The sequence below is a fragment of the Eulemur rufifrons genome, chromosome 2 (genome assembly GCF_041146395.1).
Source record: "Eulemur rufifrons isolate Redbay chromosome 2, OSU_ERuf_1, whole genome shotgun sequence".
NCBI lineage: Eukaryota > Metazoa > Chordata > Mammalia > Primates > Lemuridae > Eulemur > Eulemur rufifrons.
In genome coordinates this window covers 85,290,445-85,307,974 of record NC_090984.1, presented here as the reverse complement: position 1 = coordinate 85,307,974, position 17,530 = coordinate 85,290,445, and the positions used below count along the sequence as shown (strand labels likewise).

The 17,530-nt window shown below is 36.6% G+C and overlaps 1 protein-coding gene across 1 annotated transcript in view; it reads left to right on the top strand.

Annotated features, from left to right (window-relative positions):
• Nucleotides 1-149: 149 nt before the first annotated feature.
• Nucleotides 150-17,530, top strand: part of WDHD1 (WD repeat and HMG-box DNA binding protein 1) — a 60,512-nt gene continuing 43,131 nt past the window's right edge. Inside the window, exons 1-7 of the mRNA XM_069464963.1 lie at nt 150-203; nt 441-527; nt 12,817-12,928; nt 14,735-14,886; nt 15,556-15,667; nt 15,846-15,896; nt 16,837-16,932. Of these exons, the coding sequence (XP_069321064.1) occupies nt 451-527; nt 12,817-12,928; nt 14,735-14,886; nt 15,556-15,667; nt 15,846-15,896; nt 16,837-16,932 (600 nt within the window). The 5' untranslated portion in view covers nt 150-203; nt 441-450. The remainder of the gene's footprint in view (nt 204-440; nt 528-12,816; nt 12,929-14,734; nt 14,887-15,555; nt 15,668-15,845; nt 15,897-16,836; nt 16,933-17,530) is intronic.

Genomic DNA, 17,530 nt, shown 5'->3' with positions numbered 1-17,530 from the left:
CCTCGCTCCCTCAGCGGCCGGCTCTTCTCCACGCGGAGGGCGCGCAGCTGACGCCACCGCCCCGCGACCTCGGTCGGGACCCGCGCTGGGTGTGGGCGGGGCGGCGCAGGCGCAATGTGGGGAGCGCGGCCGAGCGCGGGAAGCAGCTCTACGCGGATGCTCGCGGCTCTCGTTCCCTCGGTCGCGGAGGCCCGATCACCCGGGTGAGTCCTCACTCTCGCTTCCAGCGCCCACCAAGGAGAAGCGTGTTCTCTTCCCGGCTTATCGTCTGACAGACCCTCTGCTATATCCTGCCGTTGCCACCCTGGTGGGGGACACGGGCCTGCGGAACAGGGGGCTGCGGAGGGCATGCCCGGGAGGAGACTAAGCTCTTCCCCTTAAGCCTCCTGGCTTTTCTCTCATTTAAAATAATAAGACTAGCTTTTATAAAACATTTCCAGGTAGGAAAAGATGCCGGCTACACAGAAGCCAATGAGATACGGACATACAGAAGGGCACACGGATGTCTGTTTTGATGATTCTGGGAGGTAAGGTTCTTTGAGAAACAAAAAGAATGTTTCAGGTGTATATTTTAGAACATTTATTCTCGTACATCATATGTGCAGTCAGCCAAAAGTGACTCATGCAGATAGAGAAGTATAATGTTAAAATCTAAAATGGCACAGATAATTCCTTAGATTTATTGTTTGATTCGGACCGTCATGGTAGTTTCAGTATGTCAGAAAAGTTAGTCTTCGAGAGGAGTTAGGTGCGAGCTTCTCCTCCCATATTTTCCCTTTCTCTGCGTCTCACATTATTGATTTTGTCAGATCACTAGATACTGCTTACTTGTCAAATTCAGTGGCTTGTATTTGGTACGGTATCTTCCCTGAGCTTTATTGATGCCGTTTCCTTTTTTGCTGCTTTTTTTTTTTTTAAACTTTCTGACATTTTTTTTTAAAACTTATTTCCCTCTGCTTGATTCCTAAACAGTGATATTTTCCTAGGGTTTTTCTAGTCTCTCTTACCTTTCTAAACCCATTACTATGCAGTACGGTCCAATTGTGTGGCTTCCACTTTCACTCCTATGTTGATTGATTCATTGAAAAAATATTTGTGTGTCTACTTTGCTGGGGTCTAGAGATAGGATAGAGCAAAGAAGGCACAATCTTTTCCTTCATTGAGCTTAAGGTCTTTTTGGATTGACAGACATTGAGCACCATTAATCACAAAAATAAATATATTTAGAAATACACTTAGAAATACAAAGCAGTATGTGCAATGATAAGCATATATGAGGAGAAGCTGATCTAGTTCGAGGAGGCAGGGAAGGCTTCTCTGAGGAAGTGTTTCTTGAGATCTAAAGATTGAGTAGGCATTAAGTATAAAGATGAATGGTGGTGGCAGTGGCGTAGTGCTGTATTTCAAGCAGAGGGGACACTGTGTAAAGGCCTAGTGGGGGCAAAGGACCATGGTATGCTCAAAGAACTGAAAGAAAGCTAGCGATGCTAAAGTGTAGAGAGTGATACAGAGATTGATAAGAGATGAATCTGTGAAGGTAGGCAGTGGGTGTCCTATCCAAGGCCTTCTGGGCTTTAGTAAGAATTCTTGGTTTTAATCCTAAAAGCAGTGGGAAGGTATTAAAGGTTTGAAGCAGAGGGGAGATGTGAGCAGACTCTTTTGAGAAGATGGATGGAGGATGAATTGGAAAAAGAGCAATAGCAGGTACAGAATGACTATTGGGAGGTTTCTGTATTTGGTTAAGTGTGATGAAAGCTTGGATTAGAGTAGACATGGGTGTGGAGAAAAGAGGATACATTCAGAAAATATTTAAGAGGTAAAGTCAATAGTATGGGTCAAACATTAAGGTAGAAAGAGAGGATAACAGGGATAACATCCGCATTTCTGGATGTTACAGTTGAGGAAATGCTACTGCCATTTACAGATAATGGAAACACTTGAAGAGGAGCATATTTCAGAGATGGAGCAGGAGGTGAAGATTATGAGTTTGCATTTGGACATGATTAGTATGGGATTTCTTTGAGATACTATACTAGAGAGGTAAAGACAGATAAATGGGTCTCAAGCTCAGGGAAAAGTGTGAGCTAGAGATAGAAATATACAGTTGACCCTTGAACAACAAGGGTTTGAACTTCGAGGGTCCACTTAATATGTGGATTTTTTTCAATAAATATATTAGAAAGTTTTTTACAGATTTGTGACAATTTAAAGAAATTCATGTTGCCTAGAAATATTGGAAAAAATAAGAAAAAGCGTGTCACAAATGCATAAAATATGTGTAGATGTAGTCTATTTTGTCATTTGCTACTGTACAATATACGCAAATCTATTATGAAAAGTTAAAATTTATCAAAACTTATACACACAAACACATCATACATGGCACCCTTTGCACTCTAGAGAAATGTAAACAAGTGTAAAGATGCAATATTAAATCATAACTGCATAAAATTAACAGCAGTACATACTGTACTGTAATAATTTCATAGCCACCTCCTGTTGCTATTTCAGTGAGCTCAGGTTTTGCAAGTATCTGAATATACCCTTGAGATGTGTGACACTAATCATTTCCATGTGAGCAGTTTGTCTTTCCAGTAAATTGTATATCCCAATAAAAGGTGATCCCTCACAGTTCTTGTGTATTTTTCATTGTGTTTAGTGCAATACTATAAACCTTCAATAATACTGTGGGACCCATATGAAATACCACTAGTGATGCTGAAAGTGTTCCCAAGAAGCAGGGTAGAGTTATGCCATGAGAAAGAGTTGAATTGCTTGATGTACTGTAGATTGAGGTCTGCAGCTGCAATTACCTGCCATTTCAAGATAAGCAAATCCAGCATAAGTAGTATTATGCTGGATTAAAAAAAAAAAAGGAAATTTGTGAAGCCATGCCATAGCTATTGCTGCAGCTATGCCAGCAAGTGTGAAAACCTTGTGCTTTTTGTGAAATGGCTTTGTATCTTATGTTCAAAATGCAGCTTTTATTTGGATGCAGGAATGCTATAAGAAAGAAATACCTGTAGGGTGGGCCGGTTGCTCATGCCTATAATCCCAGCACTTTGGGAGGCTGAGGCAGGAGGATCAGGGGTTATAGATAAGCCTGGACAATATAGTGAGACCCTATCTGTACAAGAAATTAAAAAATTAGCTGGGCATGGTAGTCCCCGCTGCTCAGGAGTTGAGGCAAGAATCACTTGAACCCAGGAATTCATGGTTATAGTGAGTTATGATTGCACCACTACAACTCCAGCCTGGACAACAGAGTGAGACTCTTTCTCAAAAAAAAAAAAAAAAAAAAAAAAGTGGGGTGGGGGGCGGAAAGAAAGGCATACCTATAGACTCTAATAAGATTTGAGAAAAAGTGAAGTCATTATATACCAACTTAAAGCAAATAGAAGGTAAAGAATCTAAAGCTGGTGAATTTAATGCCGGCAAAGGATGGTTTGACAATTTGGAAAGAGACTTGGCTTAAAAAGTGTCAAGATAATAGGAGAAACAGCTTCTGATGACCAAGAGGCAGCAGGTCAGTTCCCAGACACCACAGAGAAAATCACTGAGGAGAAAGAATATTTGTTTGAATGTGTTTTTAATGCAGATGAAAGGACCCTATTCTTGGGGGGAAAAGCCATGAAAGGACATTTATTAGGAAGGAAGAGAAGCAAGCTGAAGGGATAGGCGAACTGTTGTGCAAATGCAGTCAGGTTTATGATCAGGACTGCCCTTATCTATAAAGTTGCTAATCCCTAAGCCTTGAAGGGAAAAAATAAATACCAGTTGACAGTCTTTTAACAGGAAGGCCTGAGCAATGAAAACCTTTTTTCTGGTTGTTTTCTTTTTTTGAGACAGTCTCACTCCATTGCCCTGAATAAAGTGCTGTGGCATTAGCCTAGTTCACAGCAACCTCAAACTCCTGGGCTCAAGTGATCCTCCTGCCTCAGCCTCCCGAATAGCTGGGACTATTAGGCACATACCATAACGCCCAGCTAATTTTTCTATTTTTAGTAGAGATGGGATCTTGCTCTTGCTCAGGCTGATCTTGAACTCCTGAGTTCAAGTGATTCTCCTGCCTCGGCCTCCCAGAGTTCTAGGATTACAGGTGTGAGTTCTAGGGTTACAGGCGTGAGTCACCGCGCCCGGCCAAAAAAGCTTTTTCTGGATTGGATCCATTAATGCTTTGTCAGGAAGTACCTTGCCAGTTAAAGACTGCCTTTAAAGTTCTTTTGATACTCGATAGTGCTCCTGGCCACCCAGAATTCCGTGAGTTTGACGCCTTTGAAGTGGTCTACTGGCCCCCAAACCCAATGTCAGCCTGTAAATCAGGAGGTCATACAGACTTTTAAGGCTCATTACACATACTACTCTACGGAAAGGACTGTCGATGCTACAGAAGAGAACTCCAACAGAGAGAAAGTCTAGAAGGATTACACCATTGAAGATGTCATCGTTTTTACAACAGAAGCCATGATTCTCAACATGGACAAATTAGAGCAAAAAGGAAAAAGAAAAATCCGTCAATCCCAAAACAATAAATTCTTGCTGGAGAAAACTGTCCAGATGTTATGTATGACTTCATGTGATTTATGACAGGGCCAGTGAAAGAAATCGTGAAAGAGATTTGGATATGGCAAAAAAGGTGGAGGGTGAAGGGTTTTAAGATATGGATCTCGGAGAAATTCAGGAGCTAATAGACACCACATCAGAGGAATTAACAGAAGATAACTTGGTGGAAATGAGTGCTTCTGAACTAGTGCCGGATGATAAGGAAGAAGCAGTGCTGGGAAACAAATTGACATTAGACAGTTTGTCAGAAGAGCTCCAGTTATTCAAGGCTGCTTTTGACTTCATTTACAACATGGACCCTTCTGTGATACGGGCACTGAAACTAAAGCAATGGTGGAAGAAGGATTGGTATAAAAACATTTTTAGAGAAATGAAAATGCAAAAAAGACAGAAATTATGATATATTTCCATAGAGTTGCACTGAGTGTGCCTGCCTCACCTGCATCCCCTTACATTTCCACCTCTGCCACCCCTGAGACAGCAAGACAAGCCTCTCTTTCTGCTCCTCAGCCTATTCAATGTAAAGATGACAAGAATGAAGACTTTTTTTTTTTTTTTTTTTTTTTTTTTTTTTTTGAGACAGAGTCTCACTTTGTTGCCCGGGGTAGAGTGAGTGCCATGGCGTCAGCCTAGCTCACAGCAACCTCAAACTCCTGGGCTCAAGCGATCCTACTGCCTCAGCCTCCCGAGTAGCTGGGACTACAGGCATGCACCACCATGCCCGGTTCATTTTTTTTCTATATATATTTTAGTTGTCCATATAATTTCTTTCTATTTTTAGTAGAGACGGGGTCTCGCTCTTGCTCAGGCCGGTCTCGAACTCCTGACCTTGAGCGATCCTCCCGCCTCGGCCTCCCAGAGTGCTAGGATTACAGGCGTGAGCCACCGCGCCCGGCCAGGAATGAAGACCTTTATGATGACCCACTTGTAGTTAATGAACGGTAAGTATATTTTCTCTTCCTTAGGATTTTTTTAAAAATTTTTTTATTTCAGCATATTACAGGGGTACAAATATTTAGGTTACATGTATTGCCCTTGCCCCACCCGAGTCAGAGCTTCAAATGTGTCCATCCCCCAGACCGTGCACACCGCACCCATTAGGTGTGTATATACCCATTCCCTCCTCCCCGCTCCCATCTGCCCGAAGGATTTTCTTAATAACATTTTCTTTTTTCTAGTTTACTTTATTCTAAGACTACAGTATGTAATACACTTAACATACAAAATGTGTTAATTGACTGTTTATGTTATTGGTAGGGTTTCTGATCAACAGTGGGCCATTAGTTAAATTTTGGGGAGTCAAAAGTTATATGTGGATTTTTGGTGCCCCTAAACCTCATGTTGTTCAAGGATCAACTATACATGTTTAGCTGATGCCTCTCAGAGTTTAGGATTAAGATCCTGGCCGGGTATCTAAATGTGGGAATTATCAGTATATAGATGGTATTTAATTCTGTGAACTTGGATAAAATCACCTAGGGAGGGAATGAATTTAGAAAAGAAACGAGGTTCAAGGGCAGGCACTTCAAAAGAGAGATGAAGTTAGGGAAGGAATATCCAGCTAAGGAGACTATGAAGCGGTGGCTAGACAAGTAGAGAACCAAGATTCAAGAAGGATGTTTAGAAGCAAAATAAGTATTTTAACAAAGAGGAAATAATATGCCAAATGCTCCTTTTGGATGGAGTTGAAGACTGGGAATTCACCATTAGATTTAGCAATGTGGAAGCCATTGATAATCTTGAGCAGTTTTATAGAGTGGTAAGAACAAAAGTCTTGTTGGAGTAGATTCAAGGAATGGAAGGGGAGGAATTGGAGTTAGTGAGGATGACACTCTCACAGAATGAGGGTAGTTGGCTGAGCATGTGGGGTTGGGAAAGGTTATTTTGTTTTTGTTTTAAGGTGAGAGAGGTGACAGCGTGTGTGTGTGTGTGTGTGTGTGTGTGTGTATGAGTAAAGATGATCCAATAGTGAGGGATAAATTGATATTATAGTAAAAAGAGAAGGAATTGCTGGAGTGATGTATTTGAGTAGGTGAGAAGAGCTAGGATCACAAGGGGGAGAGATTGGCCACAGATGGGAACATGTCAAATTTATACATGGAAGGAAGGTGCACCTAGGAGGAATGGAGAGAACATGTGGACAATTTCTGTAGATCACTTCTGTTTTCTGAGTGAAATTGGAAGCAAAATCATTAGTTGAGAGTGAGGTAGGAGGTAGAAGTTTGAAGAAAGAAGAGTAGGTGTGAGATAGAAGAGAGAAAATTGAACGGTCTGGGAAAATACAGTTGGATTGCAGGGTAGCATCAAAGGCCTACTTCAGGTGGTAATGAATTTCAGGTAAGGCTAACTAACCTGGTTGATGTTTTCCTCCAACCACATGTAGTTCTGCTAGTGAAAACTTGGTAATAGGCAGAGAGTTGGATTTAACCAAGGTTAGTGTGACAGAATGATAGAGGGCTAGGGGTTGATGTAAAGGATGGATGTTAATTACAGACTAGAATCTAAGGCAGATTAGGAGGGATGTAGGTTTTCAAGGGAGTGAGAGACTGTGATAAGTAGTTTCCATGAATTGTGGATCCTAACAGAATGTTTAAAATTATTAGAATTAAGACGCTAGGGTTATAAGGTAAAAGAGAAGTGATTAGGATGGTTGAAGTTGAGATTAAGAAACAGATGTGGTACTGGTAAAGACAAGGTCTAGGCTGTGACCGTAGGAGTCTAAGATCATTAGAGAAAAGGCAAGAATATCAGGTGGTTTCATCTACAAGGATGTTGAAAATACCAAGAAGTATGATAAGAATTGTGCTGTTGGAGAGAGTAATGATGAGCCAAGTGCTAAAATCCTTAGGAAATGGGGATTTCTCTGTAGGAATCTATAAATGGCAGTTTCAGGCTTGCTTTTTTTTAGAGAGAGAGAGTAGGGTATGGCAATAGAATGGAAGTAGTAAATGAAGTGCAATAAGTGTTCAGGGTGGCGGTGGGGGGTAGAAAAGAAATCAGTCACCCCTTAAGAGGGCTGAGCAGTGACCTCAGAGGACAGATCAGAAAAAAAGCTGAGGATATAGGGATTTTGTTGGTGCCTGACCATGAATCTCATGAGACTCACTTGTTAGGGAGGTGGTCAGATTGAGGAAGGAACATTGCTCTATGAGGATGGAGAGTTCAGGTGGTAAGAAATGCCTTGGTAATCACTGACTTCTTGGAGTTAACTCATAAAGAGGATGAAGACGTAATAGAATTAGTCCTTCTGCTCAGAAACTTTCATTGGTCTTGTTATCATCTAAACTAGGACAACTTTGAGAGTGAGGAAAATGGGCCGGGCACAGTGGCTCACACCTGTAATCCTAGCGCTCTGGGAGGCCGAGGCAGGAGGATGGCTTGAGCTCAGGTGTTGGAGGCAAGCCTGAGTAAGAGTGAGACCCCGCCTCTACTAAAAATATAAAAATTAGCTGAGCATGGTGGTGTTGGCCTGTAATCCCAGCTACTCGGGAGGCTGAGGCAGGAGGATTGCTTGAGCCCAGGAGTTTGAGGCTGCTGTGAGCTAGGCTGATGCCACAGCACTCTAGTCCAGGTGACAGAGCAAGACTCTGTCTCAAAAAAAAAAAAAAAAAAGAAAGAAAAAAGAATGAGGAAGATTTAAAAAGAATTAAAGTTATAATTTTTTGAAATATTTATTGACTGACAAATTATTTTGTTCTCTAAAATATTTCTATTAAAAATTATTTCAAAACATTTTTTTCTAAAAAACATGTTTGTGACATTAACAAAAATTTTTTCCTTATTCTTTTATTTATTTTTCTTTAGTTTTTATTGTGGGAATTTCCACATGTGGATAAGAGAGAATGGTGTAATGAACCCTATTTACTCTCCTTTAATAATTACCATACTGTGGTCAAGCTTTTTTCTATGTATACTCCCAGTCACTCTTTTACTTCTTACTTTATTATTTTAAAGCAAGTCCCATATATATGATAACTAAAGTCTGGTTTTTTTGGAGTGGAAACTAGTAGTACAAAGATTTAGCAAGACTCAATGAACTAAAAAAGGAAGGCACAAGTAAAGCAATATTAGGGATAAAAAAAGGTACAGTGGAGGCTTCAAAATATCATGTGACTACAGTAACACCCTTATGCCAATTATTTTGGAAATTTGAAACAAAGGTATAAATATATAAATTAGAAATATATCAATTGGCAAAATTTACCCAAGAAAAAATAAAAACATTTCTTTATGTTGATTATCTAAACATTAACATATAATCTAAACATTAATATAAGTAGAATAATCATTCTTAGTACATATTCATGTACTTTAGTAAGTTTTTTAGCCTATCTCATAGTATTGCTATTTTTCTGAAAAATGTGTGGTGGTTTTTTTTTTTTTTTTTTTTTTGAGACAGAGTCTCACTTTGTTGCCTGGGCTAGAGTGAGTGCCGTGGCATCAGCCTAGCTCACAGCAACCTCCAACTCCTGGGCTCAAGCAATCCTACTGCCTCAGCCTCCCAAGTAGCTGGGTCTACAGGCATGCGCCACCATGCCCGGCTAATTTTTTTCTATATATATATTTTTGGTTGGCCAGATAATTTCTTTCTATTTTTAGTAGAGATGGGGGTCTCACTCTTGCTCAAGCTGGTCTCGAACTCCTGACCTCGAGCGATCCACCTGTCTCGGCCTCCCAGAGTACTAGGATTACAGGCGTGAGCCACTGCGCCCGGCCTGAAAAATGTGTTTTTTAAATACAATGTTATTTTTATTTTTCTCATAAAATTAATGGCAGTCTTCTTCAGAGTTGCATCTTATGTGGAATAAATTTGAAATGAGATTTTCAGTTTTTTGCTTTAGACCATAACATTTTTCACTGAGAAAATACTCTTATTAGGCATTCTAAGGTACTTGGAAGGCTCAGAGCAAATTCTACTAACTGGAAGAATCACAGTATTTAAGAATTTGTTTTAATTGAAAGGGTAAATATTTTAGCCTCAGTATTTTTATAGTATCTGTATTTTTATTTCCATTCAGAGTACCCTTTTTCAATGATAGAGTCTTCAATATTTTTAAAGACAAAATTCATCAAGTTGTCTATGATTCTTTTGAATGTTTCACAGATTTTAAGCCTACTCTATTTCATTTCATTCTGGCACAGAACATAAATTTATACAATTAAAAATAGGACTTCCATCAAAAGATTCTTTTCACAAGTCAAAGTGCAATTATAGAATTTCAAAATTAAATCATTCACCATTTCAGCTTTTCATGTATAATTTGTTCAATTCTTATTTGCTTTTGTAGGGATAAATTTCAGTGTCTTCCTGTGCATAAGGTTTGTTTTCCTTAATTGCATTTCCCTAAAAGCTTCAAAGGCTTAAGTTGAATGGTTTGATTGAAGATTTCTTACTGTTTTGAACTAAATGCAACTAAGATTTAGAGGACTTGTTTCTAATAATACTATAATAATACCATTACTATAGGACACTTGGTTTGTTTCATAAAGTCACTCTTCAAAAGCTCAAAGATTTTAAAAATCCAACTGATGATGGCCAGCAGAGGGAGAAAGCACATCCTACAATGCCAGTATTTCTGTGTATTTAACATCAGTTTGTTACAAAAATTTTGTTGTTCAATTATTCTGGATATGAAACAACTATCTGAAAATTTGACAAGTATGGCTTCTTTTTTATTTGGCACATCATGTCACAGCTCATTTGGGCACAATCATGAATTATGATTCTAATTCCAAGTACTTTTTTGTTTCGTAGATTTCTTAATATAGTTAAGGACATTGTTTTTTCTACAGTACTGTGCACTACCAAAATTTGTATTACTGTTAAAAATTAAGAATTTTATGTTTAGTATTAAACTTTTCAATGAATTTAGATAGAAATCTCAATAATGTCAGATGTTTCACTTTCCACAGAATGAACTTCCAGAAGCTTTACTTTCTTTCCATGAACTGAAGGGAAAATTAAACTGTTACTGGAATTAATCTGACTAATTTTCTCTTTTTTTTTTTATAAATTTCATTTCTTTTTTTATCCATTATTTTTCTCATAAGAATCAGAGGCACTGATTTTCTATTTAAAATGCCTGATGACATGGATATAATGTCAGTATCGTTTAACTACTTGAAAAGTTCTTTTGCTAATGGATACAACATGTTAAGTCACTTTTTATGTTTGTAGTAGAAAACTTGGGATGAAAAATGAGCAAAATTAGTTTAGAACAACTGATACTTCTTTTAGTCCTGCACTGTGTAATACAGTAGCTACTAGCCACATGTAGCTATTTAGATTTAAATTAATTAAAATTAACTTAATGAAAAATTCAGTTCCTCAGTTACATTAGCCACATTTTAATTGCTCTGTACTAGATTTAGACCATTTCTGTCATCTCAGAAAGTTCTGTTGGACAACACTAAGAGTTACGGTTGACAAAATGTAAACTCACTTTCTGCAGCTATAGAAGTGCAGTTTTTAGGCAGTCTTCTCAAGATAATGACTAACTTTTAAAGTAGATACTTCTTTGGGAGTTTTTCATCTTCTGATTTTCCTGTGGATGGTGTTATCACTAAAGCCCCATGGTAAATGTCAACTAACATTTTGTTCAAGTTATACTTATCAACTTTCCTGAGAAGCAGAAATTTAATATTTAATTTTTTATTAATCATGTACTTGATGTATTTTTTTAGCTTATTGCTACTGAAAGAGTTGTGTTGTTTTTTTCCCCCAAATTTGAAAAGCATAGCCAAACAATAAAATTTATATATTGTTATTTGATACAGTAAATGACAAAACCACTTAGGAAGAATGTTCAGACTACTTTAGAAGCTCTTCAGAGAACTGCTTAACTCTATTTCCTGCCTACATTTCTCATTAATTTCACTATAATTTCCCACAGGCCCCACCAACTGGCTCCTGCAACTTTGTACATCCCCTCCCGTGCACCTGCTGATGCATTAAGTAGTCCATAGGAACAGCAACATGAAATACTTCTCCATCACCACTGTAGACTGAAAGAAGGAGCTATCTCTAGGGTCTTATGTTTGAATTCAGTTTGTTTTTCATCAGTGAATGCCTCACATGTTGTCCTTGAAAGGATTTGTTAATTATATTGCATCAAGAAAGGGTTAGAAAAGGGGAAATGAGTTATCACTGGTCATTTTTCAGATTTAACCATGTGTTAAAGTGAGACACATTTCATGTGTGTTACACTACTGAACAAGACCATGGCAGAAGCTGGTAATGCAAAGGAGAGGTCTGCCAAATTGACCCCAGCCAATTTTGATGCAACTGATACTAAAATATTTTAAAGTGAAAAATCCAGGACAAATGCCAGACCAACTGGATGCATAAACTAGGAGTATCCTGGACGAACTGTGACCTATGGTCCTCCTGTCTACTTCCTATAGAAGGGAGAATGAATCTGCCTTTAAGATTATCCTAAACAGGATAACCTCAGTCTTCATTTTCCTTACCATTTTCTGGATTGTCTGCTCCATGTAAACACCCCCATGCTTTACTGACTTCATATTTTGGTTGATTTCCTATTTGGAACTGCCCTCATCACCACTCTCAACATATTCAGTCCTACTTGTCCTCTGACTTTCCAGTGTAAATACCACCTTTCTTATGAATAGGTGGGAATTAATCTTTTTCTATTGAACATCCATAGTTCTTTATATGGCTCCTTTTTTGCCACTTACCATATATTATTTTTGTATTTTATTACATATGTTATATTTTGTATTTTTATTTGCTTTTTTGTATGTGTCTGGTTAGGACACAAAATGAATAAAAGCACTCGGAAGATGAGAGGTTTAAAACAAGTTATGACAGATAGAGACATCCATTTGAGTAGTCACCTTTGGATAATTGAGCTCATCCATCCATTTATTTATTCAACAAACATTTATTAAGGTTTCTGTGTCAGAGATTGTTTGGTGCTAGGGATACAGTGGTGAGCAAGGTGGACATGGTCCTTGCTGTTTCAGAGATTACACACTTATCTTTCTTACATTATTATAAATAAATAATTTTGTGCCAAGAATGAACTGTAGAGAGCATTAAACTCACCTTTTATTTTACAGAACGGGAAATTAGTACTCTTTGTTATTGAGGTTTATGTGTATAAAATGAGGAAAAAATATTGGCTAGTACTTTGATTTTATTAAAAAATGATAAATGTAAAGGTAGCATTCTAAAAAAGTTAATATGCCTGAAATTGGATGACTTTTTTAATGTATATGTTTCCTTCACAGTTGTATTGTGACTTGTGGAAGTGATGGTGATGTGAGGATTTGGGAAGACTTAGATGATGATGATCCTAAGTCCATTACTGTTGGAGAAAAAGCATATTCATGTGCTTTGAAGGTAGTAAAAACAGTTATATCAATTGATACGAAATGATCCTGGCATGTGATTTTTATGCTTAGGTGAAAAATGCTTTTATAGAAGTTTTGAATATAGATGTATTATTTTTGTTTCTCTTATGAAATAATATTTTAAAATGTATAATGATGCCATAACTTGCCCACAATTTTCAAAGGTAAACTCTGAATGGTTTGTTAAAAGTGATTGATGGCTATTAATAGTAAACCAATTAAAATATATGTAAGAAAATTATACTTTTCTTTTGAGAAAGGTTTAAATGCTCCCTTTTTTCGTTCGAGGGAAATCTCAGTGGTGTTTTTAGCTCACTGCTATGGTTTGAATGTGTTCCCCCAAAAGCATGTGTTGGAAACTTAATCCCCAATGCAACAATATTGGGAGGTGAGGCCTAGTGAGAGATGATTAGGCCATGAGGGCTCTCGCCCCATGAATGGATTAATGCCATTATCTCAGGAGTAGGTTCATTGTAAAAGGGAGAGTCTGGTCTTCTTGCGCTCTCTCTTGTCCTTTCTTTGCCCTTCTGCCATGGGATGACACAGCAACAAGGCCCTCTCCATATACTGGCTTCTGGATCTCGAAATTTCCAGCCTCCAAAATCATGAGCCTGTAAATTTCTGTTCATTATAAATTACTCAATCTGTGTTGTTTTGTTACAGCAGCACAAAACAGACTAAGATATTCACTAATTAAAATACTGAAGGAATTGTTCTAGAAAAAAGGAATGTTTCATTAACTTTTCCAATATATATTCATATTCCCATTTTTCTGATGTTTCATGTGAGGGAAACACGGGAATGAGATGTAGGTTACTTTGAGAATGAAGACATGTTCAGAAGGACTTTGGAAATTAAGTATCTACAAACCCCTAAGGTTTTTATTGTGATGACTTCTAACTTGAGTATATTGTATTTGGGTACAAAAATCTTTCCATCGGATTAATATTTTTTCTAAACCAGGCTCATTTAAGGTAGATGAGATGCTATTTAGATAATTTAGATAATCTTTTTTAAAATGATCATATATAATGGAAGATACATTCCCAGAAAAAAAAGTATAAATGACCAGCATACATTAAATATAAGCTAAATCTCACTAATAAGCAATGAAGTCCAAATTCAACAATGGGTATTTTTTTTTTTCCGATCAGATTGGCAAAGATGATAAATATTGCTAATCCCAGTATTAGAGCTTAATTTACAATAAGTGAATTCTAGGTGTCAGCAAGGGTGACTCTTCCTGGGGCTCTGAGGGAGACTCTGTTCCATTCCTGTCTTCTAGGTTCTGGTGGTTGTGACAATCCTTAGCATTCCTTGCCTTGTAGACACATCACTCCAGTCTCTGCCATGGATTCTGCATTCAGACTTTACCCTACAAAAAGACATATAGTGATTTTATTGTGGAAACATAGGACAACACTATAGTAGCCGTTATGGCCATGCCTTCTGATGCCCTGTTTCCTCAAAACTAGCTATATTTTCTCTGAAAACCTCTCTAGTCTCCTTGGGATCCATAAAAATAGTATTTAAATATTTTTCTTGCCAAAAGTAAAAGAAAAATCAGAGGCGAAAAGATTGGCTAGTGAAGGTAAAATTAAGTTTTCTAAAGCTAGCAAATTTTTCTTGCTAATGTACATTTCAGGAAAAGTTGTACAGTGAGTGATAGTTCTTCCTTTGATATGAACTACATTTTTAAGTTTTTGTGTTTTTTTACTGGGTTTTTAACTATGGAGAGACTCCCAATTGATTTGGATTTGTTTTTGCCAGTTGCTTACCTTTGTTTTTCTTGTAGAATGGAAAATTGGTCACTGCAGTTTCTAATAATACTATTCAAGTGCACACATTTCCTGAAGGAGTTCCAGATGGTATATTGACTCGCTTCACTACAAATGCAAACCATGTGGTCTTTAATGGGGATGGTACTAAAATTGCTGCTGGATCTAGGTAAGGCTCTTTGACGTCAGAAAAGGAAATAATGTTAGAAAAAAAAGGCCTCCTTCATTTGTTTCACGGTAATATTTTCAGGACTCTGACACTTCATTTTTTTGTTGTTGTTACTTCATTTTTATATTCAAGTCTTTAGTAAAGGTTTTTGAAGACAAACGTGCTTTTTTGTGAATTGAAATATATTGCTTTACAGATGGCCTATTCAATAAATACTGAAAAGATAGCTTGATACAATATTTTAAAAAATTATTTTAGTTAGCATTTGGACTGTACAACCAGAATTTTTACAGTTTCCCTTGATGCTTTTCATAGGAAAAAAATATAATTGGTTGAATTGCTGACGTGAAATGAAAGGCATAGTACTTTTTTAAATGGTGCGGCTGTTACTAGATTAGCAAATAATAGAAGCTTACAATGTAACTAAAGAAGCCATTTAGGAAGTATTTGTATTTTAACATAATGGGAAATCTTGACTTGGGTTTTCAACGTCTTTAATGGAGCAAAACTAAAAGATAAGTCATTAAATTTGGGTGCCAAATTTTATAAGTTGCTATAAAGAAATTATAGCATTTACTCTTGTGATTTTGAAATATTTGGTTCATAGCTTTTAGGAGAGGCATTTAGTATTGGCATTTATTCACATGCATTACTCCTTATTGTTCATAGTGATTTCCTAGTTAAAATTGTGGATGTGTTGGACAGCAGCCAACAGAAAACATTTCGAGGACATGATGCTCCTGTTTTAAGTCTTTCCTTTGATCCTAAGGACATCTTTCTGGTAATTATTTTTTCCCTCTCTTTTTGTGTTTTTCCTGCATGTGTTTAAAAAATTTGTAAGAGAATTAGCAGAAAATTTCACCCAGCAGATAAAAGGCTGATTGATTTAATCTACCAAACCAGTTTCCATGTAGTATTTTCGTATAGTATTATTAAAAATCTATTGTTTGTTCCTGCAGGCATCATCTAGTTGTGATGGATCTGTCAGAGTGTGGCAAATTTCAGATCAGGTAAAATCATCAATTTAAATTTAAAACTTTTTGTTCATTTCTATCATATGTTGGGTTTTACATATTGTATTATTGGGCCAAATTAATAATTGTTTTTCTTTAGCGTTCTTTGAGTAGCATTAATGTTGTTTTTGTGATCAAATTCCATAGTAACCTAATGCAAAAGAAAATACATTGAAGACTAATAGCTTTTGTGCCAAATCACAAGGAGAATGACAGATTAATATTTTATTTTTAAGCTTTGTAAATCAAGGCAGTAAATTTAATTATATATTTACAAGATAACTATCATGTGTTGGGCCTTGTGTTAGATGTTGGGAATACAAAAATAAGACATTGGCCACACTTAATTTGGAAAGTCTAATATGTAACTTAGTCTGGTAAAGATTTTAAAGGAGGTATGAAAGAAAGTGCTCTCTTATTGGCAGAGGGAACAATTAAGTTTTCCCGAGGCAATCAGAGACACTGTGGCATTTCTAGAGATAATGTGACTGACAAGAAAAATATCCCCCGCAGATATGCCTTAGTAGCCACGGTTCCTTCCCCTTATTCTTGAGCTATTTAGAAAGACTGACTTTGACACCTTAATGTCTTATAGTAGACCTTTAAATTTTTTTAAATTTTTATAGACACTTTAAGATTTTAATGTATTGGGGTTTTCTGTATGTATGTTTATTCACTGAGTATGTTTGCTTATTCTGCACAGGAAGTACTCTTACCTAATTTAATTATTTAAGGTTTGTGCTCTTTATACCTCTGAAGGGCTTTAAGCAATTAGGTAAATCAGGTATTATTATAATTAAATTAAAGTGCATAAAGTTGCTTTTTTCTGAAATATATATCAATTTGAAGAAAGCACCTATTAAATGTATTTAGTTCTGCATATATTTTGGGAGGAATTTTCATAAAGGAAAATAAATTTTCTTTTTTAAAAAATCAGACATGTGCTATTAGTTGGCCACTGCTACAAAAATGCAATGATGTGATAAATGCAAAATCAATCTGCAGACTTGCTTGGCAGCCAAAAAATGGAAAAGTAAGTGACTCTTATTTTTCAACCTTTGTTTTAAGTATTTATTCCAATCTATGTCAACTTTGAATGTTAAGAATAGTTTTTTAATTGTAACTTTTTGTTTCATTTGGTTTATAAATTTTAGAGCCTCAAGCCAAATAATTAATATTGAAATGATTTAAGAAATATTTCAACTTTTTAAAGATTTCCTTTAAAGTATATATTTTATGTAAATTAATTAATTTTATATTTTTCTTTACATTCATGCTTAATGGAATAACTGAAATAATCTTGTTATGTCCACTCTCACCATTAGTATTTAACATTTTAGAGGTACTAAGCCATACAGTTAGACAACAGAAAGATATGTGGAGTTTGAAAGGAAGAAGGAGAATGTCCATTATTTGCAAATGAAATGCTTGTATACAAGGAAATCTCAAGAAAATCAAATGGGGGAGAAAACTATTACTATTAATAAGAAAATTCAGAAAGGTAGCTGGAAGCAAAATTAATGTACAAAACCAATAACATTCTGTATATAAACAGTAGCCATTTAGAAAATATAATAGAATAAAATAATGCATTTACTTTTAATTGTGAAAGATAGGCCGGGTCAGACATG